This window comes from Gastrolobium bilobum, unplaced genomic scaffold (assembly GCF_033153095.1).
Source record: "Gastrolobium bilobum isolate Gb01-03AN ecotype WA unplaced genomic scaffold, APGP_CSIRO_Gbil_v1 utg59715, whole genome shotgun sequence".
NCBI lineage: Eukaryota > Viridiplantae > Streptophyta > Magnoliopsida > Fabales > Fabaceae > Gastrolobium > Gastrolobium bilobum.
In genome coordinates, this window is record NW_026899485.1 from 41,952 (window position 1) to 66,616 (window position 24,665).

At 34.7% G+C, this 24,665-nt stretch overlaps 2 protein-coding genes across 2 annotated transcripts; one reads left to right on the forward strand and one right to left on the reverse strand.

Annotated features, from left to right (window-relative positions):
- Positions 1-689: 689 nt before the first annotated feature.
- Positions 690-17,018, reverse strand: LOC133290624 (ubiquitin carboxyl-terminal hydrolase 8-like). Its single transcript, XM_061488739.1, has 13 exons — positions 16,930-17,018; positions 16,502-16,756; positions 14,290-14,431; positions 13,744-13,803; positions 13,550-13,642; positions 10,924-11,259; positions 10,652-10,792; positions 10,203-10,373; positions 4,855-5,118; positions 4,587-4,735; positions 2,528-3,070; positions 1,521-1,791; positions 690-1,097 (listed from the first exon to the last, which is right to left on the reverse strand). The coding sequence occupies exons 1-13, from the start codon at positions 17,016-17,018 to the stop codon at positions 987-989; spliced, it is 2,625 nt and encodes an 874-aa protein (XP_061344723.1). The 3' UTR covers positions 690-986.
- Positions 17,019-23,635: 6,617 nt separating this feature from the next.
- On the forward strand, positions 23,636-24,451 carry LOC133290625 (uncharacterized). The gene has a single exon (XM_061488740.1). It carries the CDS (start codon positions 23,636-23,638, stop codon positions 24,449-24,451), a length of 816 nt encoding a protein of 271 aa, XP_061344724.1.
- The last annotated feature ends 214 nt before the right edge of the window (positions 24,452-24,665 follow it).

Genomic DNA, 24,665 nt, shown 5'->3' on the forward strand with positions numbered 1-24,665 from the left:
AATTAGGTGATATCATGAACATCAATTAAACTACATGACATCTAAGTGGATGTCATCTTTCAGCTTCTTTCCTTTTTCTTTTTTCTTTTTTGAAAGATAACTTTTTTCGAACACTCTTTCAGAAAATTGCAAAAACACACATTTTCCTCCAAAATAAGCTAATTTAAACATGCACTTAACTTTCCAAAATCAAATTCAAGATCTCATTTGGTCTCAAAAAAAGAAACAAAATGCGAACAAGATATAACTGTAACGCAAAAAGAGTTGGTACAGTTAGAAATGGAAATTTTCTTCTAGCATGGTTAAACAGCTCTACACAATATGCTTCCAGCCCCAAGGCATGCTTTTCACCTCTTTAAATGTAATCCTCAGTACTCCCTCTTGTCCGTTTGATTTGCTAAAAAAAAAATCAGCATAGGACAAAAAAGTTGTACCTTGTTTGATTGACAGTGCAAGCACAGGACAAAACACACTCAAGGCCTCAAGGGACAACACAAATATCTAAATTTCTGTTATCCACTAAACTAATTTATAAAATATTGTTTACATCACAGATAGAAAAAGACCAGTAATTCCTACCCCTTCATTATCCCAGCTTTTATTGCGCACAAAATAATGCATAACACAAAGGGTGTTACAATAAATTTTGTTTTGTTCTATCCATGGATATCACAAAACTTTTAGTCCTATGTATTGTTCATCAAACAACTTACAACACAAAAAATTGTCTTGCGACTCAATCACTTGTGCTGTTGTGTTTGTGTTGTCCCTCGCTATGTATCAAATGCAATATCTAAGTTTTACAGTATCCCTTTCATTTCTTCCACACTCTTAAACTCAACTAGTCTAAAATTGAAAAATGTGAATGACAAAAGCATGCTACCTTAGGTATACTCTGTAAGATTGATGGCAATAATGTTAATCAATGGTACCTAGCTTCAATAGGCCATTCTAACTATATGCTACTTTACCATTATGTTTATACTTCAAAAAAGTCTTCTGTAGAAAAGAACATAGGCGGCTGCAGACTTTATCTTCTCCTTGCTGATGGGATGAACATGGCTATCGTCAAAGTCATACCATTGATCACCACCATGCTACGTTAAATGCAAGAGCAGAAAACAATGAGGGTGAACATTAACTGTTGCAAATGTGTGTGTGTATATATCTATAGACTATAAAACAAAAACCTTCCCCAATTTCAAAATAAAAATAGTAATATCAACGAAATAAGATCAACTTTTTACAATCTTTGCAAATTTGCAAGATAAGCCAATGGATAGGCCTGAAAGTCAATCCACTATCCATTTTAACAGATCTTTATATGTCCAATAGTATAAAAGTTTTACTCCAAACACATTAAGACAACCTTTCATGGTAATAGGCAGAATCTTTTTGAGTCCTTTAAATCATTTTTAATGTTCCACCAAATTAGTATGTTCTACAGGGTGAAACTTCTCGTAACCAAAACTATACGCTTAAGAAACGAAAAATGTAATGAAAAAATGAATAACACTTACATGGACATATGCTGTATAATGACCACCTCCCATACTTCCATAATGGTTACTGATAGCATAAAGCATGTAACGGTGATATTTGTCGTTCCCATGCGCAATATAAGCTGACAAATCAAGATTATCTATGGGGAAGTCAACATACGTCTCCAGCTTGTTCTTCAGGAAGCGACTATATTGAAACCTCTTGAGATGAATAACCAAAATCTCAGGAAGTCTCCATAGATCTAACTTCTTACTAGCCTGACGATGTCTTTTACAGCCAGGGCAGTACCTAACATTACAGAAAACTGCACCTTAGAAAATATTAATACTAATTCACAAGATACATAATTCTAGACGTTATTAACTTAATAATAATTTGAACTGAAGACAAGTAGTTTATACTTCATAAACATTAATAGATTTGTTCCAAGAGTATGACTCTTAACATATAGAACAAATGACAAATGACCGAAATATATGAAATACTTACGCAGCAATGTTTACAGATGGAAAGTGCAGTTTTCAAAAATGTTTTGCTAGAGTACTAATTATATGATTAAAAGTAGGAAAAATGAAAGATGCTCTAATATAGAAGGGCAGAAGGGAGGAAGAAGATTGATATTCTGATCTGCTTAACCTATCTGAAAATAAAACTGAAACAGTAATCAAAATCATTACAAAACAAGCTGCTTCCCCTGATCAATTTTTAATAAAGCACCACAAAGAATGTAACACAGAATAGATGGAAAATCTAGAGTCTACACTTGGATAAATACACAATATCCAATTCTAACATGAGAAAATGCTAATCTAGTGATTGTGGCAGTGATGAATGATGATGATAATACTGAACTTCACAGATATTAGAAAAATGTATAATGTGCATTGACTAGTTACATACTAAAATTATTTGCATGCTAAAGCTTAAATGCATAGTAATCTAGCATAGAACCTCTTCCATATAGAGCAGAATAAAATGCATGCCAAACAATGTACTTTTGCCTAATGTTATAATGGTAACTAACCACATGTCTTCTGGTCCAAGAGGTTCCTCTCGCAAGAAGGCTTCAAGGCAATTGTATAGTGAAAGTGACTCTTGAGGTCTCTTTGCCAAAAAGCCAGACTTGAAAACCTTAGGCAACGAACTAAAAAGTCGGGTGTCATATTGTTGAATCTGTTTATCTGACCAACATACAAGTACATGCAGCAGCCTTAACTTTCCATCTATTGTCAGTGGCTCATCCATTAATATATTAGAACCCTTGATAATCCCCTTTTCATCTGTTACATAAAACTCCATTTCTCCATCTGAAGGACAATCTAAACCCAACCTATTCATATTTGATACTAAACTATGAGCTGTGATCCCCTCCATTTCTGCAATTTCTTCTGTTTTCTTAGACACGGCAAAATCTTCTAAGGTCTCTTCAGTTGAAATTCGAAATGGACTGAGCAACTTTAGATAGAAATTGCGGAGTTCTGATCCATTTGTAATATTGCAAACTCTGGCCACAACAGGAATTCCAAATGCCTTCCTGTTTGGAGTCAATTTACCATGGATGTACTGCCTGACAATATAATGTTAAAAGCTAAATTTATTTGATGGCAAGGAAACCACAAGTGAAAAATAAAAGCCCACACATAGCATGTATGTGTATATGTGAGCATGTGAACCCAATTTTTTTTGACTCACTGGTGGTGAGTATTAAATTAACTGTACATGTTTAACAATGCCAATGGCAGAGGAAAATCTAATCTGTCGCAATGCGGAATATGTGTCAAATAATATCATTATACCTAGCAGAAGCATGCTCTTTACCAACCCCCTGCATTTCTTACTGAATCCTAGCAGTATGATCTAATGATATAGTGAGGGGTTCAGGGAAAAACTTTGAGGAGGTATTTTCGGCATGCTCATGACTGCATATCCTTTTATTCTTCTATAAGACTTAATATTTCAGACATTGCATTTTCTGCCAACTTAAAACCTCAATATAAGAAAGAAAGGGGAGGAAAAAAACTCCTATTATGGCCTCTATATCTAATGAGATTTAAGGGGCAAAGTAGGCAAGTTAATTTATATAAGATAGAAATTGAAAATTGAAATTACTGAAATATTATGAATTTGTTACCGTAAGAAGCAACTTTCAAAATATTGATAAGGTAATTGAAATTGAATAAAGAGGTTTATTGTTTATACATTTTAAAGACTCAAGATGAATAACTAAACTAGGTTTGAAAATATGAAAAACATATTAAAAACTGCCAAACTTAAACAAACCTCATAAATCAATTCTTCCTAACAATACAAGCATTTATATAATTCAATTATTCACGTTAATCATTTCTGTGGAAAGAAATATTTACTTCAAAATTCCATTTAATACATTCATCCAAATGTTTTTTTTGCCAGTGCCTCATTTTTACCTGATACGGACAACAGAATATGCAAGTCCCATAGTGTTCAAGAATCAGGAGACACAATGAAATTATAAAAGTTTTCTTCCATGGAAAAATAAATTCATGATACATTGGGTGCAACACTGCAACTGTGTTGACTTTTGCAGATAAGTTAGCCGCACTGATAGTGTGATGTCTCTCTCCGTAGGTAAGAATTACCAAATACCAAATCCAGGCAATGGATTGGCATACTTTTAAAACACTCACAAACTGGCCAAAAAAATCAAAACAAAAGCTATGAGACTAACAACTTACCCAGCAAAATGTGTCTGGATCAAGTAGATTAACCTGGTCTGTGTCCAAGTCAATGACTTTAAAAAAATTGGTGGACATTGATCAAAATCAGGGTCTATTTGTTGTATTTGGGTGTTTTCTGCACTGGAGTCATACCAGTTTCCAGCTTTCTCAGTGAATAGGTTAAGCTGGACTTGTTTCCAGAAATTTGCTTGTAATGCTAAGCTAATACAATACAACCATCTAAGGCAAAGACTGATTTGAGAGAGTTTAATAGAAACTAGCTCACGACACCCTCCAACTATTATTTTTCATCACAAACAAGAGAAGTTTTAATGGAAACTCATTTCCAGAAAAAATAATAACAATGTGAGAAACATATTAACTTACTCATCCATCCGCTGATTCATAAAGACAAGCAACGGGGCATCTCCATTATCTTTCATAAATCGGTAAGCAACTAGTCTGTCAGCATCTCTGATTAAGGATAATGAATCAGATGGATCTTCAAGAAAACGTATAATGCAGTTGTTGTTTGCCTGTAGCACAGCCCTAGCTTCAGAGATATAGTTTTCTACAGGATTGATATGTATCCATAAAGAAACTCAAAGGAGAAGAGAACTGATATCGGATTTCAGTTTAAATTGAAAGGATATACCTCAGCCACTAATAGGGTCTCATCGACCTCCAAAGAACATGCAATACTAAGAGCTCGAGTCAGATCTTCAAGTCTACCACTTTTGGGGACAAAAATGGTATATGGTGATAATTGAGTAATTCCATCAATGCTACTACTAACAACAGATACAGTCATTGTCCGCATTGCTGTTGAAGGCAGAGGTAACGATAAGTACATAAATGGATCAAATGTTACAGAGACCTTTCTACAAATGGGACAAACTAATGTTGATTTATATTGGCCCTGCATAAAATAATAAATGTGATCCATAAGGCAAAAAGGTTACCATTGGGAAGAAAAAGGTAACCAAACTAGTTCTCATGAACGAGAAAAACAGCAAGTTTCATCTCAATTGAATAAAATATGTAGATTGCAATCTTCTGGTCCAGGAAAGAATCACTCTTAAATTAAATTTAAGTTCAAGCAGGTTTCTTATTATTCTAACTCTTTTTGCATTTAGTTGTTACCTGCTACCATGACTATCACATGGACATTTTAAAAAGTCACATGATTTGATCTTTTAATCTTTTTGACCATTTATAGAACATCCAATGGCCACAATTCACTCCTCTAACCCCTCACTACACACATGAACCAATAAAGAAGTTAATTTAAAAATTTCCAAAGCAAATCATATTATTAATTCACACACATGTGTATCGAAACTTGTCCTTTTACCCTTTAATTTATATTATTAATATTATATTGAAAACAATAGAATTGAAACTTCAAATGATTTTTTTCAAAGATTTTCAGATGACCTATGTAACACCTGGCAACTTGCAAAGATCAACGACTGTCCCCACACACTAACACGAGACTTTTCAGCGTGCTTTGTCCTCACTCGCACACTTCCCGGGAAAACTTCCCAGGAGGTCACCCTTCTCAGAATTGCCCCAAGTCAAGCACGCTTAACTATGGAGTTCTTCCGTTCCGAGCTACCGAAAAGTAGATGCATCTTGTTAGTATAAGTAGTACCAATTAATTCTTATAAGCTATTCCCAACTGTACCGTCCCATACCAGCACAGTCTCTGGAATCCCTCTCTTTCGGGCGCTGACGAGGGCGGGGAGTGATCGCCGGTGCGAAAAGGCATGGACAAGGAGCGGCTCCTGGCAGGCTTCCAGAGTCAAGCACGCTTAACTGTGGAGTTCTTCCGTTCCGGGCTACCGAAAAGCAGATGCATCTTGTTAGTATAGGTAGTACCAATTAATTCTTATAAGCTATACCAAACTGTGCAGTCTCACACCTGCACAGTCTTTGGAATCCCTCTCTTTCGGGTGTCGATTCGATTCAGTCATGCATGTAACCCCCCGCTGGAAGCCTGTCAGGAGCCGCTCTTTGTCCGTGCCCTTTCGCACCGGCGATCACTCCCCGCCCTCATCAGCGCTCGAGATGTTACATGCCCACCAGCTTCCGCCTGGTTTGTCCTCGAACCACACCGTACTGGAAGAGAGGTCCGGCTCTGATACCACTTGTAACACCTGGCAACTTGCAAGGATCAATGACTGACCCACACACTAACACGAGACTTTTCATCGTGCTTTGTCCTCACTCGCACACTTCCCGGGAAAACTTCCCAGGAGGTCACCCATCCCAGAATTGCCCTAAGTCAAGGACGTTTAACTATGGAGTTCTTCTGTTCCGGGCTACCGAAAAGCAGATGCATCTTGTTAGTAGAGGTAGTACCAATTAATTCTTATAAGCTATCCCAAACTGTGTAGTCTCACACCTGCACAGTCTTTGGAATCCCTCTCTTTCGGGTGTCGATTCGATTCAGTCATGCATTTAACCCCCCCGCTGGAAGCCTGTCAGGAGCCGCTCCTTGTCTGTGCCCTTTCGCACCGGCGATCACTCCCCGCCCTCATCAGCGCTCGGGATGTTACAACGTATAAGTGTCTCTCAGAATAATGCTATATCTGAATTCAGTATAATTGAATCTGAAATATATTGTATATTCAAGTGTGTAAGTCTGTACAAGGAGGCTCTCTATTTATAGAGACTAAAAAGACCTAATGGGATGACCTAATGGGCCAAGCCCACAATCTAGACTATTCTAGACTATTCTAATAATAATAAAATAATATTATTTCTAACACTCCCCCTCAAGCTGGTGCGTATATATCAAAAGCTCCCAGCTTGTTACAAATATGATCTATTCGGGGACCTCTAAGAGCTTTAGTGAATACATCCGCAAGTTGATCATTGGAATTGACAAATGCTGTCTCGATCTCCCTTGACTGGATCTTTTCTCTAACAAAATGACAGTCAATTTCTATATGCTTGGTCCTCTCATGAAAGACTGGGTTAGAGGATATATGCAAAGCGGCTTGGTTGTCACAAATGAGCTTCATAGGCCTTTGTTCACAGAGATGGAGTTCCTTCAGCAATTGTCTCAGCCAGATGAGCTCACAGGTTGCATTTGCCATTGCCCGATATTCTGCCTCCGCACTGGATCTGGCGACCACAGTTTGCTTCTTACTCTTCCAAGAGATCAAATTTCCTCCGAAAAGAACACAATACCCTGAGGTGGATCGTCTATCTGAAGGAGAACCTGCCCAGTCAGCATCTGAATAACTAGAGATCTCTGAACTCCCTTTATTTGTATATAATAAACCTCTTCCTGGCGCCTTTTTAATATATCGGAGAATTCTAATAACTGCATCCCAATGGGAGTCACAGGGAGAATCAAGAAATTGACTTGCAACACTCACTGCGAAGGAGATATCTGGCCTTGTCACAGTAAGATAATTCAATTTTCCAACTAGTCGGCGGTAGCGACTAGGATCTGGCAGTGGCTCCCCCTGTCCTGGTAATAACTTAACATTGGGGTCCATAGGTGTATCAATGGGTTTACAGCCTAACATTCCAGTCTCATCTAGGATATCCAGTGCATACTTCCTCTGACAGATGGAAATGCCCCGCCTAGACTGTGCAACTTCGATCCCCAAGAAATATCGAAGTCTGCCAAGATCTTTGGTTTGAAATTGATTGAATAAATGCTCTTTCAACTGATCAATCCCGATCTGATCACTGCCTGTAATGATAATGTCATCAACATAGACCAGGAGATAAACGCACTGGCCAGAAGAGCTATGCCGGTAAAAGACAGAATGATCGGTTTTGCTTCTGATTAAGCCAAAGGATTCAACAACTGAACTAAAGCGGCTAAACCAGGCCCGAGGAGATTGCTTCAGGCCATATAAAGATTTCCGAAGTTTACATATCATTCCAGAATTCTCCCCCTGAGCAACAAAACCTGGTGGTTGCTCCATATAAACTTCTTCCTGCAAGTCACCATGTAGAAAAGCATTCTTAATATCAAGTTGGAGAAGAGGCCAGTGATGAATGGCGGCAAGGGCAAGAAACAGGCGAACAGAAGCCATCTTAGCAACAGGAGAAAAGGTATCCCCATAATCAAGACCAAAGATCTGTGTGTATCCCTTGGCCACTAAGCGAGCTTTAAGGCGATCAACAGTGCCATCAGGACCAACTTTAACTGTGAACACCCATTGACAACCAACAACAGACTTCCCGGGAGGAGCACGAACAAGATCCCAAGTGCCATTAGAGTGAAGTGCCTGCATTTCATCAAGCATCGCCTGGCGCCACCCTGGATGAGATAGTGCTTCACCTGTGGTTTTAGGGATGGAAATAGAAGAGAGACTAGAAACAAAAGTAAAATGTTGTGAAGAAAGTCTGTCATAACTCAAGAAAGAATAAAGGGGATGAGGATTTCGAGTGGGTCGAATACCTTTCCGAAGGGCAATGGGAGGAGTCTCTGATGGAGGATCCGGAGGAGAAGAGCCGACGGGAAAAGGCGATGAGTCATCAAGAGGCAAAGTCGGAGGAGGTGCAGGCTGACGACGCTGGTATGTGAGGAGAGGACGATCTGCAGGTATGGAGGTAATTGGTTGCTCCTCTGGAATAGGGGCACCTGCAGCTGGTAAAGACAAGTCAAGAAAAGGAACAGGAAGGACCTGATCAACTTGTGACACTGGAGACGGAGTAGAGTGAAAAGGCTGCTGATCAAGGAAAGTGACATCAGCAGAAACGATATAACGCTTGAGATCAGGTGAATAGCAACGATACCCTTTTTGAAAACGGGTATACCCAAGGAAAATACATTTGAAGGCCTTGGATGTCAACTTGTCTTTACCTGGAGTAAGATCATGAACAAAATAAGTACAGCCAAAAATATGTAAAGGCAGAGGATAAGAAGGTGCTCCGGAAAACAAAATACTGTGGGGAACATCATTATTTAGCACAGAAGAGGGCATGCGGTTGATAAGGAAACATGAGGTGATAATAGCATCTGCCCAAAAACGAAGTGGGACATTCATATGAATGAGAAGAGTACGTGCAGTTTCAACTAGATGTCTATTTTTACGTTCAGCGACTCCATTTTGTTGTGGAGTGTGGGGACAAGTAGTCTGGTGTATCGTCCCATGTGTATCCAAAAATTTAGAAAATTCAAGAGACACATACTCTTTTGCATTATCATTGCGCAAGATTTGGGAGTGCCCAAGGCCTTATAAACTCCACATTAGTTGCACGTACAACCAATGTGGGACTACATATCTCAACACGCCCCCTCACACGAGAGCCCATTGGGCTTGAAGAGTGGACAATGCAACAGGCCCATCCTACCTGTGCTAAGAAATACCACAAGAGAAAGTGGGGGGCGGCGAGACTCTGATACCAAATTGAATCTGAAATATATTGTATATTCAAGTGTGTAAGTCTGTACAAGGAGGCTCTCTATTTATAGAGACTAAAAAGACCTAATGGGATGACCTAATGGGCCAAGCCCACAATCTAGACTATTCTAATAATAATAAAATAATATTATTTCTAACAAGTATAAATCTGTTAAGAGTATAAACACTTCATGATATAATTTTTGGAACTCATATATTTGGCATGACACACAAATATAAAAACCTCTTACGTAACCATAGTCAATCACTTAAAGCACTAGATTGAACTCTGTTAGGTTATTGTTTATGGGTTTTACTAATCTTCTGTCACATAAGACAGCATTCTTTTCCTGCACACTGAAAAATAACGTGGGGTCCATTTAATTTTTTTTTCTCTTTCTTATTTTGGTGGGTCCCATTGCTGGTTTGTGAGTGTGACATAAGAGAAAAACCTTCCTACAAAAGGAGACTAATAAACCCCATTGTTTATTTATATTAGTAAAATAGTAAATCATAAATGTTGCAAAGAAGATTCTATAAATAATTACTTAATAACCACCAAGGAACTATGAGGTTCTTAACCTACTTAAGTAAATAGTACTGCAATTGCACATGGATGGAAACATACTTGGCACACGTCAACAATGATAGAATCATTGCGAGCCAAATGATTGTGCCAATATTCATCAGCAATCTCTTCATCTGTTCGACCATCCCCATCCTTGGCTTCGATATAAGGCTTACATTTAACACGATTCAGATCTTCATGAAGTCCATCCAATAAAAAAGCAAGAAGCTCCTGTAGAAATAAATAAATAAATAAATAAATATATATATATATATATAAATAAATATGGGATAGGATCTGTTTACAAACTTTTTTTGCAAATTACACTAAATATGACCGGTCGTACTTAGTGTAGTTTGTAAGAGTTTGTAAACAAAAAAGTTTGTAAATATAACATGTCCCAATAAATATATATAAATATATAGCAGACAATTGAAGGTACATGAGAAATGAACCTCGTAAAGTTAAAAACATGTAAAAAATAGAATGAAGAAGCAAGATGCACTAACTTGGGAATCATGCTGATTACATCCACTAAATTGAGGTGCAAATCTAGCAAGTTTTGATTTGAAAGTTCTTGGTGACACAGGACTCGCTCCAGGAGCCCATAACTTCCTAAGTAAATCTCCGAATGCCAAAGCTATCTCACCCTGGCAAAGGAGCATATACCAAGAAAAGAATAAAAAGGTGAAAGACAAGCTAAGCATAGAAGTTCCCCGCAAGAGAATTTATAAAGATATCAAGCTAATAAATCATAAACAGCTAAAAAATGATAACATACATCCATGCCCAATTGGTTATCATGATTTATTTCCCTTCCATAATCTTCAAGAAAATAGTCAACAAGCTTTGGCGTATGTGCTAAGCACTGGAGGGCACTGTTCATGAAGCAGGTATTTCCTAGGTTTTGTAATCCAGTTAAGCCCAAGGAACCAGCTTCGCCAGGGCGTAAAGAGAAGGTCAAAGAATTGGCATGGATACAATTAGTATTCATACTACCAACGCTACCATTCATCTTCAGTGAAGCACTGCTAGAAAAGCTTGCCATCTCATCTTTTTTCCCTTCGCTACATCTCAATGAGTCAGACAAACCGTAAACTTGGAACTCTAGAAAAATCTGTACATCATTCACAGTCATGCATTAATATGGCATGTAAAGCATTTAATAGAATCATAGCTATTTCCCAATGATTCATAAGGTAAAGTTATTATCATAAATATTAACTAGGGGTCATAGTGGGACACTCAAGACAAGCTATTGTATTGTAACGATAACAAATAAAGATTCCAAAGAAAATCTAGTAAGGTCATTTGAAGCAGACATAAAATGATAAAATACAAGTTATCAACTTCCAAGAAATTATGATTTTTGCCTCAAACATTCAGCACATTACAAAACTACAGTCACTGACCAACACTGTTGCATCTACAAATAGAGTTTAAAGGGTCATTCCTGGTCAAGGACTGAGATTAAAGCAGGAAACCAAAATGACGAATTTAATTATCAATAAAGAACTTGCGAGAAAAGGGGATAAAAATAAATTTCTACTTGTATGGGGACAATCTTAAGAAAATTCATAGCTTCTATAATTGTTAAACATTTGTTCAAACTCCTAACTAATATCTAATCACATGTAAATAAACCCAAGTATGATTGAACCCTAAAGATTTGATCTTGATTCTAGCACAACAAATGAATGACACTGGTACCCAACACAATAAAATGCAAATGTCACGTTTCATTACAGCAATACGCAATATTGACACATATTTGCATAATTAAAGTTTTTCCAAAGCCATTGATTATATGCAATGATAAAAAATATTGCACCCCAAACAAAAATCAAAGGGAAAAGAAACATAAAGTGGTGCAGGAAGACTTGCAAGTTGTCGAACTAGACCCTATTGCATCTTATTGTTTGGACATGGTCCTTCAAATAGTTCATGCGGAAGCAGTTCTCTCGATCGGCAATGCCGCCTGGTACATGAGCTTACCACCCGGCACATTAACTTATTGCCTGACACAATAGCTAACCACCCGGCTCAACAAGTGTTACCGGTCGGCAACACAAGCAATTTGTCTAAAATCAACAAGTGGTACAGGTCGGTGGTTGGCAACACTATCAACCGGTCTAACACCACCAATCGGTCAAAAACGTAGAAACAAAGAAAGTCCAGTAAACGAAAGATGGAAAAAAAAGACACAGCAAAGTTTAACGTGAAAAATCTTCTCTAATGCAGAGAAGTAAAAATCACAGAACACTAGTCTAGAAAATCTTCCACTATGAATAGTAGGATTACAAGGAGATCAAACTTCCCTAGTCACACTAAAGGTACACTCAAACTTCACTAACAATGATGGTTACAAGGTTCTTCTCTAAAGATGTCTCACTCTCAATCTTCTCTTCAGAGGATTCTCACACTCAAAATTCTTCTTCGTTACAAGAGGTTTCAATTGATTTATAAGGTGAAGAGAAACCTTAAATCTTCTTCTAGAATCTTCATCAATGATAAGTGGGACAACATTCATTGAGGTGGTTGAACAGACATTGAGTCATGCATCCATAAATGAAGTGCATGCTTAGCCACTAAGTATTAATGAAGGAACACACCTCAACACTTATTTCTATAAAAAGGGAAAACTTGTGCTATAAAGTTCCTGCTATGCGCAGGGTCCAAGAAAGGTTCAAACCCATTGTGTGAGTCTATATTAGGCAGCCTTACATTTCGTTTTCAAGATACCGATTACATGATTTGAACCTGTGACCTCTAGGTCACATGACATCAACACCAACTATTGTGTAAAGAATCAATTCAACCCAAAACCTTAAGGTGTTGGGTGAAGACCTTTTTAATGGTTTATACACACTCCCTCACGCAAGAGCCCTTCGGGCTTAAAGCGTAAATATTGCATAGGCCTAATTTTTTTCTTTTTTTTTGTTTACCTTATGCTTATTTAATTCCACAAGTGAGGGGAGGTGAAGATCAAACTCCTGACCTTGTGGTCACTGAAGCTCTGATACCATGTAAAGAACCATTTCAACTCGAAAACTTAAGGTGTTGGGTGAGGGCCTTTTTAATAGTTTATATTATTCTCTAACACACCTCCTCACATAAGAGCCCTTTGGTTTATATTATATCCAAGTCACATTGTGCCATGGTGTCCTTTTCATATAAATTTTATAAATAACTATTAAAGCATCCCACAGTCCTAAGATCCAAAAAACCTTAATCTTAGATAAACAGCATGCTAAGCCACCAAATGGTTATGGGATATATGACATAACAAACATTCAACCCTGATACTGGGGAAAATTTTAAAAATAAAATTCTGAAATATGAAGACAGAGTACAGAAAGATACAAGCACAAACAGAAATTTTTTAATCAAAATATAATGCCGCTTACCTCCTCAGACTGCCTTTGACAGTCTGTTGGGAACCCGTTTTTGTCCTTCGCAAAAAATAACATTGTCTGACCTGAAAAGTCCCAAATGTATAACTGTGCAATAACAAGAAAATTATCAATTTCTTGCAGTAGCAAGAAGATATATTAAGAAAAAAAAAATTGATAAGTAGAACAGCAATAGAATATTATATTACCATCTCTGAATCCACACTGAATGTTTTACAGGATCTTTTAAAGAGCTCAACTGCGTTGTCCTAGAAAGAAGGGGGAAAATGGGAAGAGCGGGTTAGGATTTGAATAATAAAATGGTAATAAAAAATAAAAACAATGATTCCCTAAAACCTTATGGATATAAACGCACTCATATAGGGCTAAATTATATAAAAACAACAATATAATTATATCATGGTTATTATTGTGTTACCCTCCAGGACATAGGTTCATCAAAACATCATGGTGCACCAAACTCAGACATGAACTTTAAGTACAGATAGAAAATGTTCAGTTGTGAACTCTAAATGATCATAAAACAGAAAATGATGAAACGCACACACACATATATAGAATGTATCTATCAGCATTCCATGAAAAAATATAACTAAAAAAATGAGAAATATGTCTACCAAAAAAAATGACAAATAAAATGAGGATGGTCAATCCAAATGCTTACCATTAGATACCTCTAAGACAAAAGCAATGCTATAAGGAATCAAAAACTACCTGCGAAGAGAGATATTTACCTTTTTGCTTATTCTTAATCCCAATGAATTTGTTTCTTTCTGAACAGAAAGCCTTAGCTGTAAAGGATAAACATCTGCTATATCATCCTCAGTAGCTGAAAACCCTCTTTCATCCTTCAATGCATTTTTCGAATCACTATGCCTAAAGGAAATATCAAAAGATGTAATAAAGAACATGTAAGTAACAAAATATTCCAAATGTCAAAAAGCTTTCATGAGTTGCATCTAGAATCATGAACAATCTTAAAGGGTCAACATTAAAAACTAGTACTAGCAAATTATAAATAGCAATAAATATCTTATCCACTTATTAAAATAAACACATCATTCACTACTGGAAATTCTATATCAAGTAGGAAGCATAAATATTACCATAAAACAGAGACATATAAATATGTCAGTTCTTAACAAATAAAAATAGCAATAGTATGCTCATAAATTATGCATCAATTTTACCAAGTTTATATCCACAAAAATTATATAAAGTAACAATATTTACATAAATACACACATACATCTCTGTTTGAGTTACCTGCCGTACATGATGAATAGTCAAAATTTATTCTGTAATTACAACTTTAATCCTATGTAATATAAAACAAAGGTCTTCCTCTCGCACTCAAGTTCCATAGAACTCAATCAAAGAATATCACATAAGAATTGTTACAAGCGTCCAAAAATAATATTTTCATATTCTGAGTTCTACTATACATTAAAAATGGAAGCAAGTTTACAAATGTGTGCACATCTATATCTCTGAATCCATGTAACTACTCCGTCATGTGCATTTATTCAGCCTTAAATTTGGATGTCACTGCTCATTCCTGGAGAGAGAATGAACACAATTCCTGCTCATTCTGTCATCGAAAACATACCAGCAATTTTAAGTTGCAGGTTATGTGTTACATATATAATACATGATACAATCATGGCATACTCATTTAGGAGATAACTAGATAATTAACTGTCAAGCAAACTACTTTTATTAAACATTTAGAGTTAGCTACCAGTACTTGACTGGTGTAAAAGCTAATGGAGAAGAAAAATCCCAAACACTGAGAATCCAATGAAAAATGTAATAACTCCACTAGCCCTCTCATCTTTAACACCTCGTCTTTAACACCAGTCCCTAAAGGTGATAAATTTGGTTATCTTGCAAGCTTTTCACAGGCAATGGCTGTGCCCAAAAATTACCATCAAGAATATGCTGCAAACTTTAGGTCCCTGTGAAGTGGATTAATTTAAATTTCAAAACAATAATTGAAGCAGCCCAAGGGTTCCTAGCGCCCTTTTTTTTTTTTTTTTGAAAAAAGTGATCACCTATTGAAATTAAATTTATATCCCTTGGTAGGCGATATGTAATTAGTGTTGTCCGTCCTCTTGGAGGCTTGTGGAGTGCCCTGGCCTTGGAATGGCGTAGCCTCCCCACTCCTTAACTTTTTTCCACCAGGAACAAATTTAAAAAAAAAAAAAAAAATGAAACAAAATTTCTGTAGCTATAATTACAGTTTGTCCACAAACATCTCCAGTCAGACCAGGAAAAGTAGTCATCAATATGCAAAACTTTTAAATTCATATTCCCAAAGAAATGCACTTAAATTAATGTTTAACAAAAACAAAAGTAAATAAATAAATAAGTTCATCATCTAATAGCAATAAAAAAATTATTGAAATGGCCATGAAAAGTAAGAAAAAAATTTCCGACCACCTTACCTATACTACTTCAGCTTTCAGGTATCACCAAGTAAAAACCCTAATTTGACCAAATATTTAAAGGAATCATATGCTAGAATTCCAAGTATGGAAAAGATAGAACTAATTTGCCACAGGAACAGAAATCAATGATGGCTGCAAATCTAAGACTTGAAATTGTTTGTCCTCAAAAAAAACCTCAAACACGGTTTGTAATAAGACTATTGTAAAAAATGGCATAAATAACCATGAAGAGAGGGCATTAAACTGTACCATAAATATGAAAACCTAGTGGAGTTTCACACAGTAGAACAATAAACAATGTCAAGCCAGCTGTTTAAATTGCACACAGTTAGTGGGATCCAAAACAGCACAATTGAGTTGAGACCAATGAGTTGCATCAATGCACATTCTAACCAAAACCTCATACAGTTTACTTCTACCATCTTTCCTCAAATACACACAAACACACTCAAGTTTATATATAATTTTATTTTATTTTTTATTTAAAAACACTCACCACTTGAGTGCCTTCAACCACATTTCCCCAGAAACCAAAGCAAATCCCCGTCCAGACACACCTACTTCACCATTTTCAAGATTGTGTAGCGAATCCTTATCCTCCATCCGAAGATTCAACACAAGATCTGAATTGAAAATGTTATTGATGATCTTCATAGGACCCGCATAAGACGAACCAGGCAATGCTGTATACAAAACCCCTTTCTTCACATCCGAACCCGCAGACATTGAATCCTGCGCTTCCTTCCACCACCTGAAACATGAAACACACACACACACACACACACACAAACAACTTACTCCTCGAACGCTATTGATTGGAATTGAGATTGATTCATGTGAAATCATTGAGAAGCAAATGTTTGAATTGCGGTTCGGAAATTGAAGTAAGATAAAAAAAAAAAAAAAGGAAAAAAAGGAAGAGACCTGTGAGGAACGAAATAGAGTCGCTGGTCGCTGTTTTCTGAGTAGGGACGTTGAGTGTTATCGAAGCAATCTTCAGAGACACACTCCATTCTAGAGAGAGAGAGAGAGAGAGATTCAGAAATTGGTTCTTCGGAGAATGCAGATCATTGTGAAAAAGACGGATTTGCAGAGAAAGAAGGGGAAGCTTTTATGTGAAAGAGAAGAAAGAGGATACAAACAAAGGAGGGAAAAAAATGAAAATTAATAGATATATATCCATAAGTTTCAACATCGAAACGGTTGGTTCAGTTTCTTATAATAAATAATAAAGAATATAAAATATAAAACATTAAATAGATTCCCTAGAATATTACTATGCTCGTATTTGTTTTTTTTTTTATATTTAATGCTTATATATTTAATGCAACAATAAAATATATTTTTTATGCATACCAGTTTAAAGATTTCAAAAAGTATTTGAAGTTGAAGTTTAATTCAAACCTTAGACTTGATTTTTTTTGTTTGCTAGCAATTTTTTCATGAATAGTCCCGTTAAGTGATATTATATGTTTGATGTTAGAGACGTTAGGGAAAAGTATTTATTTTTTGGAAACTGATCCTAATTACCTCTTTGAGGCGAATCAGAATCTCTTGGTATCTTCACGGGTTCGACTCTTTGAGCTGCCTATGGGACTAATCCAGAGTTCGGGTGCGAGTCCAAGGATTACGGTACTTATGCCCCTCCCCAGATAGTGTTGGTGGGATTCGAACCGAGGAAAAAGTATTTAGGATATAATTTTGTGTTGTTTTAAATAAAATGATAATGTTTTAGTGTATATTTGTTATTTTTTTACATTTTTTTCACAAATTTAGGAATTGTTAAGAAGAGATAATGTAAAAAAACCAATAAATATAAGTCATTTTAAGTTATGTCTTTTAAAAAAATATTAAAGTTTTCTCTTTTAAATATTATTAGAGTAAGATAATTGTTTCTTGATTTACAATATTAAATATGTAGTACTTTAATTATATAGAACATTTTTGTTTTTCGCTTTAATTTCGTTTATGATGTGATTAAATTTTTGGACGAAATTGAAAAGGATTTTGTAGAGAGTAAGAGAAGTATACAGCACACACACGGATCAATAATGATTGGCTGAACTATCTGAACTGATGGAATGTCTTATGTTTGATATCGTGATGGTAACCTTCATTATTAAGTCATTTAACAATTATTATAGCTGAAACTTATAAGCATATACTAGCTCTTTATAGCATATACTAGCTCTAGATTGAATCATTCTCTTGTTTCCTTAAACTCTTCTATTAAAAAAAATAAAGGCGATGTGACATAACTGTCTACCCTACACAATCGTATCCATGAGGAGAAGAGAATAGAAGAACATGCAAGGTCCACAATCTCATGAAACTTTATGACAATTACATTTATTTTTCTTTTTAATCGCATACTTTTAGCGTACACTTGATTTGTGCATCTAATCTAACGTATTAGTTGTTCAACATAATAATTGTATGGAAAAAGTGTTTATCTTTTTAAATGACACAACTTATATCTCTTCACTCGCACAAAGAGGTGGAACTCACACCTTTATTTTTTTATCAACTCTCTCTCCTCCTTTATCTTTCTCTTTTTCTCTCTTAAAATGACACAATTTTACATCTTTTAAAATGACACACACTTTTTCCTAATTTTATACCACTTATTTTAATGTTGGATTAGATGCGTGAATCACTTGTTCACGTGATAAACGAAACTCATGCTAATTTATTATCACATGAACCTGCCTGCATCTTGATTGGTAAGACCCTCTTATTCAGGGAACTTCTTCAACCTCATTAACTATTGTACCAATGAATATAAATAGCAGCTATTAATGAGACAATTGAAAATATAGATTCTTACAATCTCATAATTTATTATTCATATTGAAATTTAAACCATTAATTTGTTAACCACTTATTATTAATAATATATTTTACTATTTAAAGCCTATATGATGTTATTAGTTGGACAAGAGTATCACTAATTTGGCAATCATAAAATCCTTTTTAAACATATTTTTTAATTTAAAAAATACATTTTTCTTAAAAAATCACAAACGGAACTTAAACAGTTCCTAAACTATACATTGACAGTCAGGTCCAATTTTATTTATTATTATTTATTTTTTACAAAATTTGAATTAGATGCCATCAAGCTGTCAACTTTTATATTTTACTAGTTTATTGCTCATCACTACTTGTCTTCAATTTGTGTTTTTTTTCTTTAAAAAAAAAGTAAACAGTATTTAAAGAAATTTATTATTTTATAATAAAAAGTCAAAGTATATTTAAAATTGGTTGTAAATTGAATTATAATAAAAAATTCAATTTATGTTTTAAAAACTAAATAGTATTTAAAGAAAATTATAATTATATAATAAAAAAGTCAAAAAACAATTAAAGATGACAAGTCAAAGTATATTTAAAGGTAACTGACTATAATCACTCATATTTAATGGTCAAGATTAGATGGTAAGTAGGGATCTTCGCGGTCTAGATTGGATCAGTTTTGGAAGCAAAAATCATCTGATCCAATCCCTGCGGTTTGATCATGTAATCATCCATTCGGTTTGGACTTTTTTTTCAAATCCGATCGGGTTTGGATTGGATCGGTTTTCAATTTTTTTAAAATCCTAAAATTTGTTTCATAATTATTGTGCAAATGACATCTTTTGTATATATTGGCTTTATAATTTATTTATTTTTTGAAATACAAAAGCATAAGTAAACAATAATATAATTTTTTTAGGACAATGAAATATAAAGCTCTACATAGATGAAATTATGTTGATGAGATGTGACTAAATTTTTTTCTTGGGTTTAGTTAATGGATTAATGGATCTTGGGTTTAGAAATTTTTGGGCTATGATTGGGGAAAGACCCAAGTAGGTAAAGGAGAATTAATATATTGGATCGATTTTCATCAACCAAACTGAAAATCAATCCAACCCAATTAAAATTTGCAGTTTTTTTTCGGTTTTCGGTTTATTCGGTTTGGTTTTTCGGTTCGGTGACCGCGATTTGAATCGGTTTGGATCGGTTGATGAACACTCCTAATGGTAACTCGTGTTAGTAGGTTGTATTTGTATCATGTATATATCTGATATGAATATGAATATATTTATATAAACACGACCTATTTATTTTAGGGAGAGATTATATTTATTACCTCTTTTTTTATTATCTCTTATTACAAAATCTTAACCGTTGATTTCCGTCAATCTAACGGTTATAATTTATTGGGTCATACTTATTAATTAATTATTAATTATCAATAAATTATAACTATTCAATTGACGGAAATCAACGGTTAAGATTTAGTAGTAAGAGGTAGTAAGAAAAAGAGATAGTAAGTATAACATCTCCCTTTATTTTATAGGTTGAATGACATGACACCAATATCTCAAAGTGTCTTTCTTATTAAACAAGTTGACATAACATGAATAACATATGTACTGAATATTATTTTAACTAATATTGTGTTGTCAACACAACATGATATAACACGAAAATTTTAATGTCATTTTTTATTAAGACAAACACAATATGAATGTAATACAGGTCAATCCAAACACGAAAATTTGTGTTGTGTCAGTAGGTTGTGAAATAAATTGTCACCCCTAATTAGGATCATAAGAAATTTCAATCACTTACAAGAAATTGGAATATAACAACTTTTTATCAAAATAATAAAAAATATAATGAAAAGGGATGGAAATTTGTTATATATCTATTGAAGTGCATAATGCTATGGCCAGTGTGACTTCGATGCCAAATAATCTTGTTGGGTGGTCATTACCATATGTTGCCACATGATAGCATCCTAACCATCTATCCCCTACTCCTTCCCTATAAATATCCCCTCCCAACCCCTTTCCACATGTTGTACTTTGTATCTCACTTTTAAATCTCTCAAACATCTCTTCTCGTAACTCCTTCCAAGTATTTTTGTAATACTAAAAAAAATAAAATAATAATAATACGTTCACGCCTGCAGCGCAAAGGCTGCGCTTGCAACGTGAACCTTCAAAGGAAGTAAGCGCTCAAAGCGCTGATTAGCATATATACATATATATGTTTACATAATAATAATAATCAATTAAATAGTAAAATAAATAAATAAAAACAATATAATAAAAATAAAATAAAATAACATAGTAGTAAAGAAATATTAAATATATATATATATAAGTAAATATTATAGGTTTTCAATAAATAATATTATTATTTGTATTATAATAATTTAAAAAATAAATAAATAACAAAAGAAATTATAACATTGTATATATAAGCTATCTATTATATGCAATAAAAGATTACGTGGTATATAATACAAATATTATTTTATTAGTAACATTATAGTTATCCTTATATACACCAAATAAATAAAAAATAACAATAAGGACTAATCTAGAAGAGGCAACGTGGAAGATGAGGTAGATGTAATAAGATTCTTAATGATTGCTTTTGTTAAAGGATAGTTAGATTTGAAAGAAATTTAGTTAATTTGATTAGAATCTAAATATATGTAATAATGGGCCAAGTCAAAAAGGAGTCAATTGGATTGCCTATATACATGAAGGTGGGGTTGTTAACTGAAGAAGGGGAAAAAAATAGAGTATCAGAAAGAGAGAGACCAAGAGAAGAAAAAAAAAATGTAATATTGAAAGATAAAAACTTTCTCTCATTTTCTCTTCTTTTCACTATTCTTTTGAAAATTTTAACGGTACTGTTATTCTGCCAAATTTCTTTCTTAAATTTCTTCTCTACTTGATTTTATTCATATCTTTAGCTTTATTATTAATTAGTCCTAAGATCTTATTTTTTTTAAATAGTTGATTACTGGTGGATGAGTTATTTGGTACCAAATAAATACTAAAAGAATGTGTAATTTTAACTGTAAGATACTGTTGTGAACTGATCCATAAAATTTAGGATCAGACAGTTAAAGGGTAAGGGACGCTTATCATGGTTTGAGCTCCGCCATACAGAACTTTTCACATGCAGGAGACTCACATAAATTGGGTATTTAAATAGCTTCAGTTAAATATTATACAGTGTAGTGTTTATTATTATTCTACTGCTGTTTCATTTTTCTATTAATTGAGAGAATGATATTTTCTGTTACTACAGCTGGAAATGGTTATAGTTAAAAAAAAAAAAAGGAACCTCAATATTACTGAGAAATTTTCTCATGTTTTATTGTGTTGCTAACCTTTCCAGAAAATCATAATGCCTAGCCTAAGCTTGTCAGGTGAAGGCTGGAGTATCAATCTTTACTCTTTCGATGATAGCATTAAATTCTATATTGCAGTAGGAAATCAAGGAGCTGTTGCAATATTTTATGCTGAAAGTGTGGAGACCTACACCTATAGACTAGATTAGGATAAGACCCATGTATTGTATAATTATGTGATGTAAGGATGTAAGATACAAATAAAGTGATGTAATATATAGTAGGATGTAGGACCAGTGTAAAATATTTCCAGTATGTACTTGACTCAATGATATGTCTAAAGTGACGTTAGTAGATGTTTGTTTAAGTTTCCTTTTTAATTTTCTTATCGTCAATATTAAAATTTAAAGAAATCATGTAATATCCCTTATAAGAGTTAATATTAAGGGATGTTACATTTTATGGTATCAGAGCAGCGGTTCAGGTAAATAAAAGACTAAACTATTATAGTTGCTTGGTATTTTGTTATAGATCATGCATATTTTGAGTTATTTTAATGAGCCTGATCAACTCACTATCATAAAACAATATATGTAGATCTATGGCAGATACAAGGCAGATATCTTCAATTTCTGAACCAGAAGTTAACCCAGTAACGTATGCGTTTACCCGAGTGGCAGAAGCTCTTAGAGAACAGACTGTAACTAATCAACAAATTATTCAGGAGTTGAGGGAGGACCGTGTAACAAGAAATCACACCCATAATTCTGAAAGTGAAAGTGGACCTAGAACTGCAAATACTCAGGGAGGACTTAATTCTGATTATAAAGGACTCACTGAATTCGTAAGCATAAACCTTCCACTTTTCGTGGAGATTATAATCCCGAGGCAGCCATGGAATGAGTGAAAGAACTTGAGAAAATATTCCTGGTAATGGACTGTCCTAATACTCATCGTCTAAAATTTGCCACATACGTATTGATTGGAGAAGCAGAGCATTGGTGGACAAATACCAACAGATATTTCCAAAGCCAAGGAACAGAGATTACTTGGACAATCTTTAAATATGTCTTTTTGGAAAAATACTTTCCTCAAAGTGTAAGAAACAGAAAAGAAATAGAATTCCTTGAGCTGAAACAAGAAAATATGATTGTTGGGGAATATGTGGCAAAATTTGAAGAACTATCCAGATATTCTAATTATGTACAAAACCAACCTAATGAAGAATGGTTGACAACTAAATTTGAATCTGGATTAAAACCTGAACTAAAAAGTATGATAGTAGGACATCAAATCAGGAATTTTTCATCATTAATAAACAGGTGCAGAGACATTGAAGCAAGCATGAAGGAAGCTGACGAGGGAAGAAAGAAAGACAGAGTTTAAAGTCAGAGAAAGAACGATGACAACAACAGAGAGAGGTTTTCACGGGCACAAAACTCAGGAAATAACTTTGCTAACAACAGAGGAAGAAAGAATACCAGTCAGATGAATCCTCAAATCCAGGTATGTCCAAAATGTAAAAAGAATCATGCTGGAGAATGCCTAGCAGGAAGAGGTGTATGCTTTAAGTGTGGAAAACCTAGACATATGTTGAGGCAGTGTCCTCAGAATCAAGGTCAGAATTTATCAACCCAATCTGCAACAAGAGGAAGAGTTTTCACTCTTAGTGGTCAGGAAGCGGCTCAAGCTTCAAATTTGGTTAAAGGTACTGGTCTAATACAAGATTCTCTTATAACTATACTGTTTGATTCTGGGGCTACTCATTCTTTCATATCTTTATCTTTTGCTCAAACGTTAAAATTTTCAATTTCCATTTTACCTTCTTATCTTGAAATCTTTCTTCCTACTGGAGAAAAGATAATCACATCTCAAGTATGTAGAAGTTTTCATTTTCAACTCAAAGGAAAATTGTTTGAGATAGATTTAGTTTGTTTGCCTATGATTGATATAGATGTGATTCTTGGTATGAATTGGTTGTCTGCTAATTGTGTGCTCATTGATTGTCATAATAAAAGTATAATTTTCACAAAAGAGTCAGAACTTCCCAGTGAATCTTTATTCTTGTCAACTTCCCAACTTAGAAAGAGTTTACTAGATGGAGCACAAGCATATGTTCTTTTTAATCTTTCAGAAGCAAAGGCTAAACCTGATGCAACCAATATCCTTATTGTCTCTGAATACTCAGAGGTTTTTCCGGATGAAATTCCAGGCTTACCCCCAAATAGAGAAATTGAATTCTCCATTGACCTAATACCTGGAGTAGGGCCAATTTCTATTGCACCTATAGGATGTCACCTGTAGAACTTGTTGAACTAAAGAAACAATTAGAGGAACTTCTATCAAAACAGTTCATCAGACCAAGTGTGTCACCTTGGGGAGCACTAGTGCTCTTTGTCAAGAAAAAGGACGGAAGTATGAGATTGCGTGTGGATTATAGGCAATTAAATAAAGTCACCATTAAAAATAAATACCATTTTCCTAGATGAACTTTTAGACCAGTTGAGAGGAGCCACGG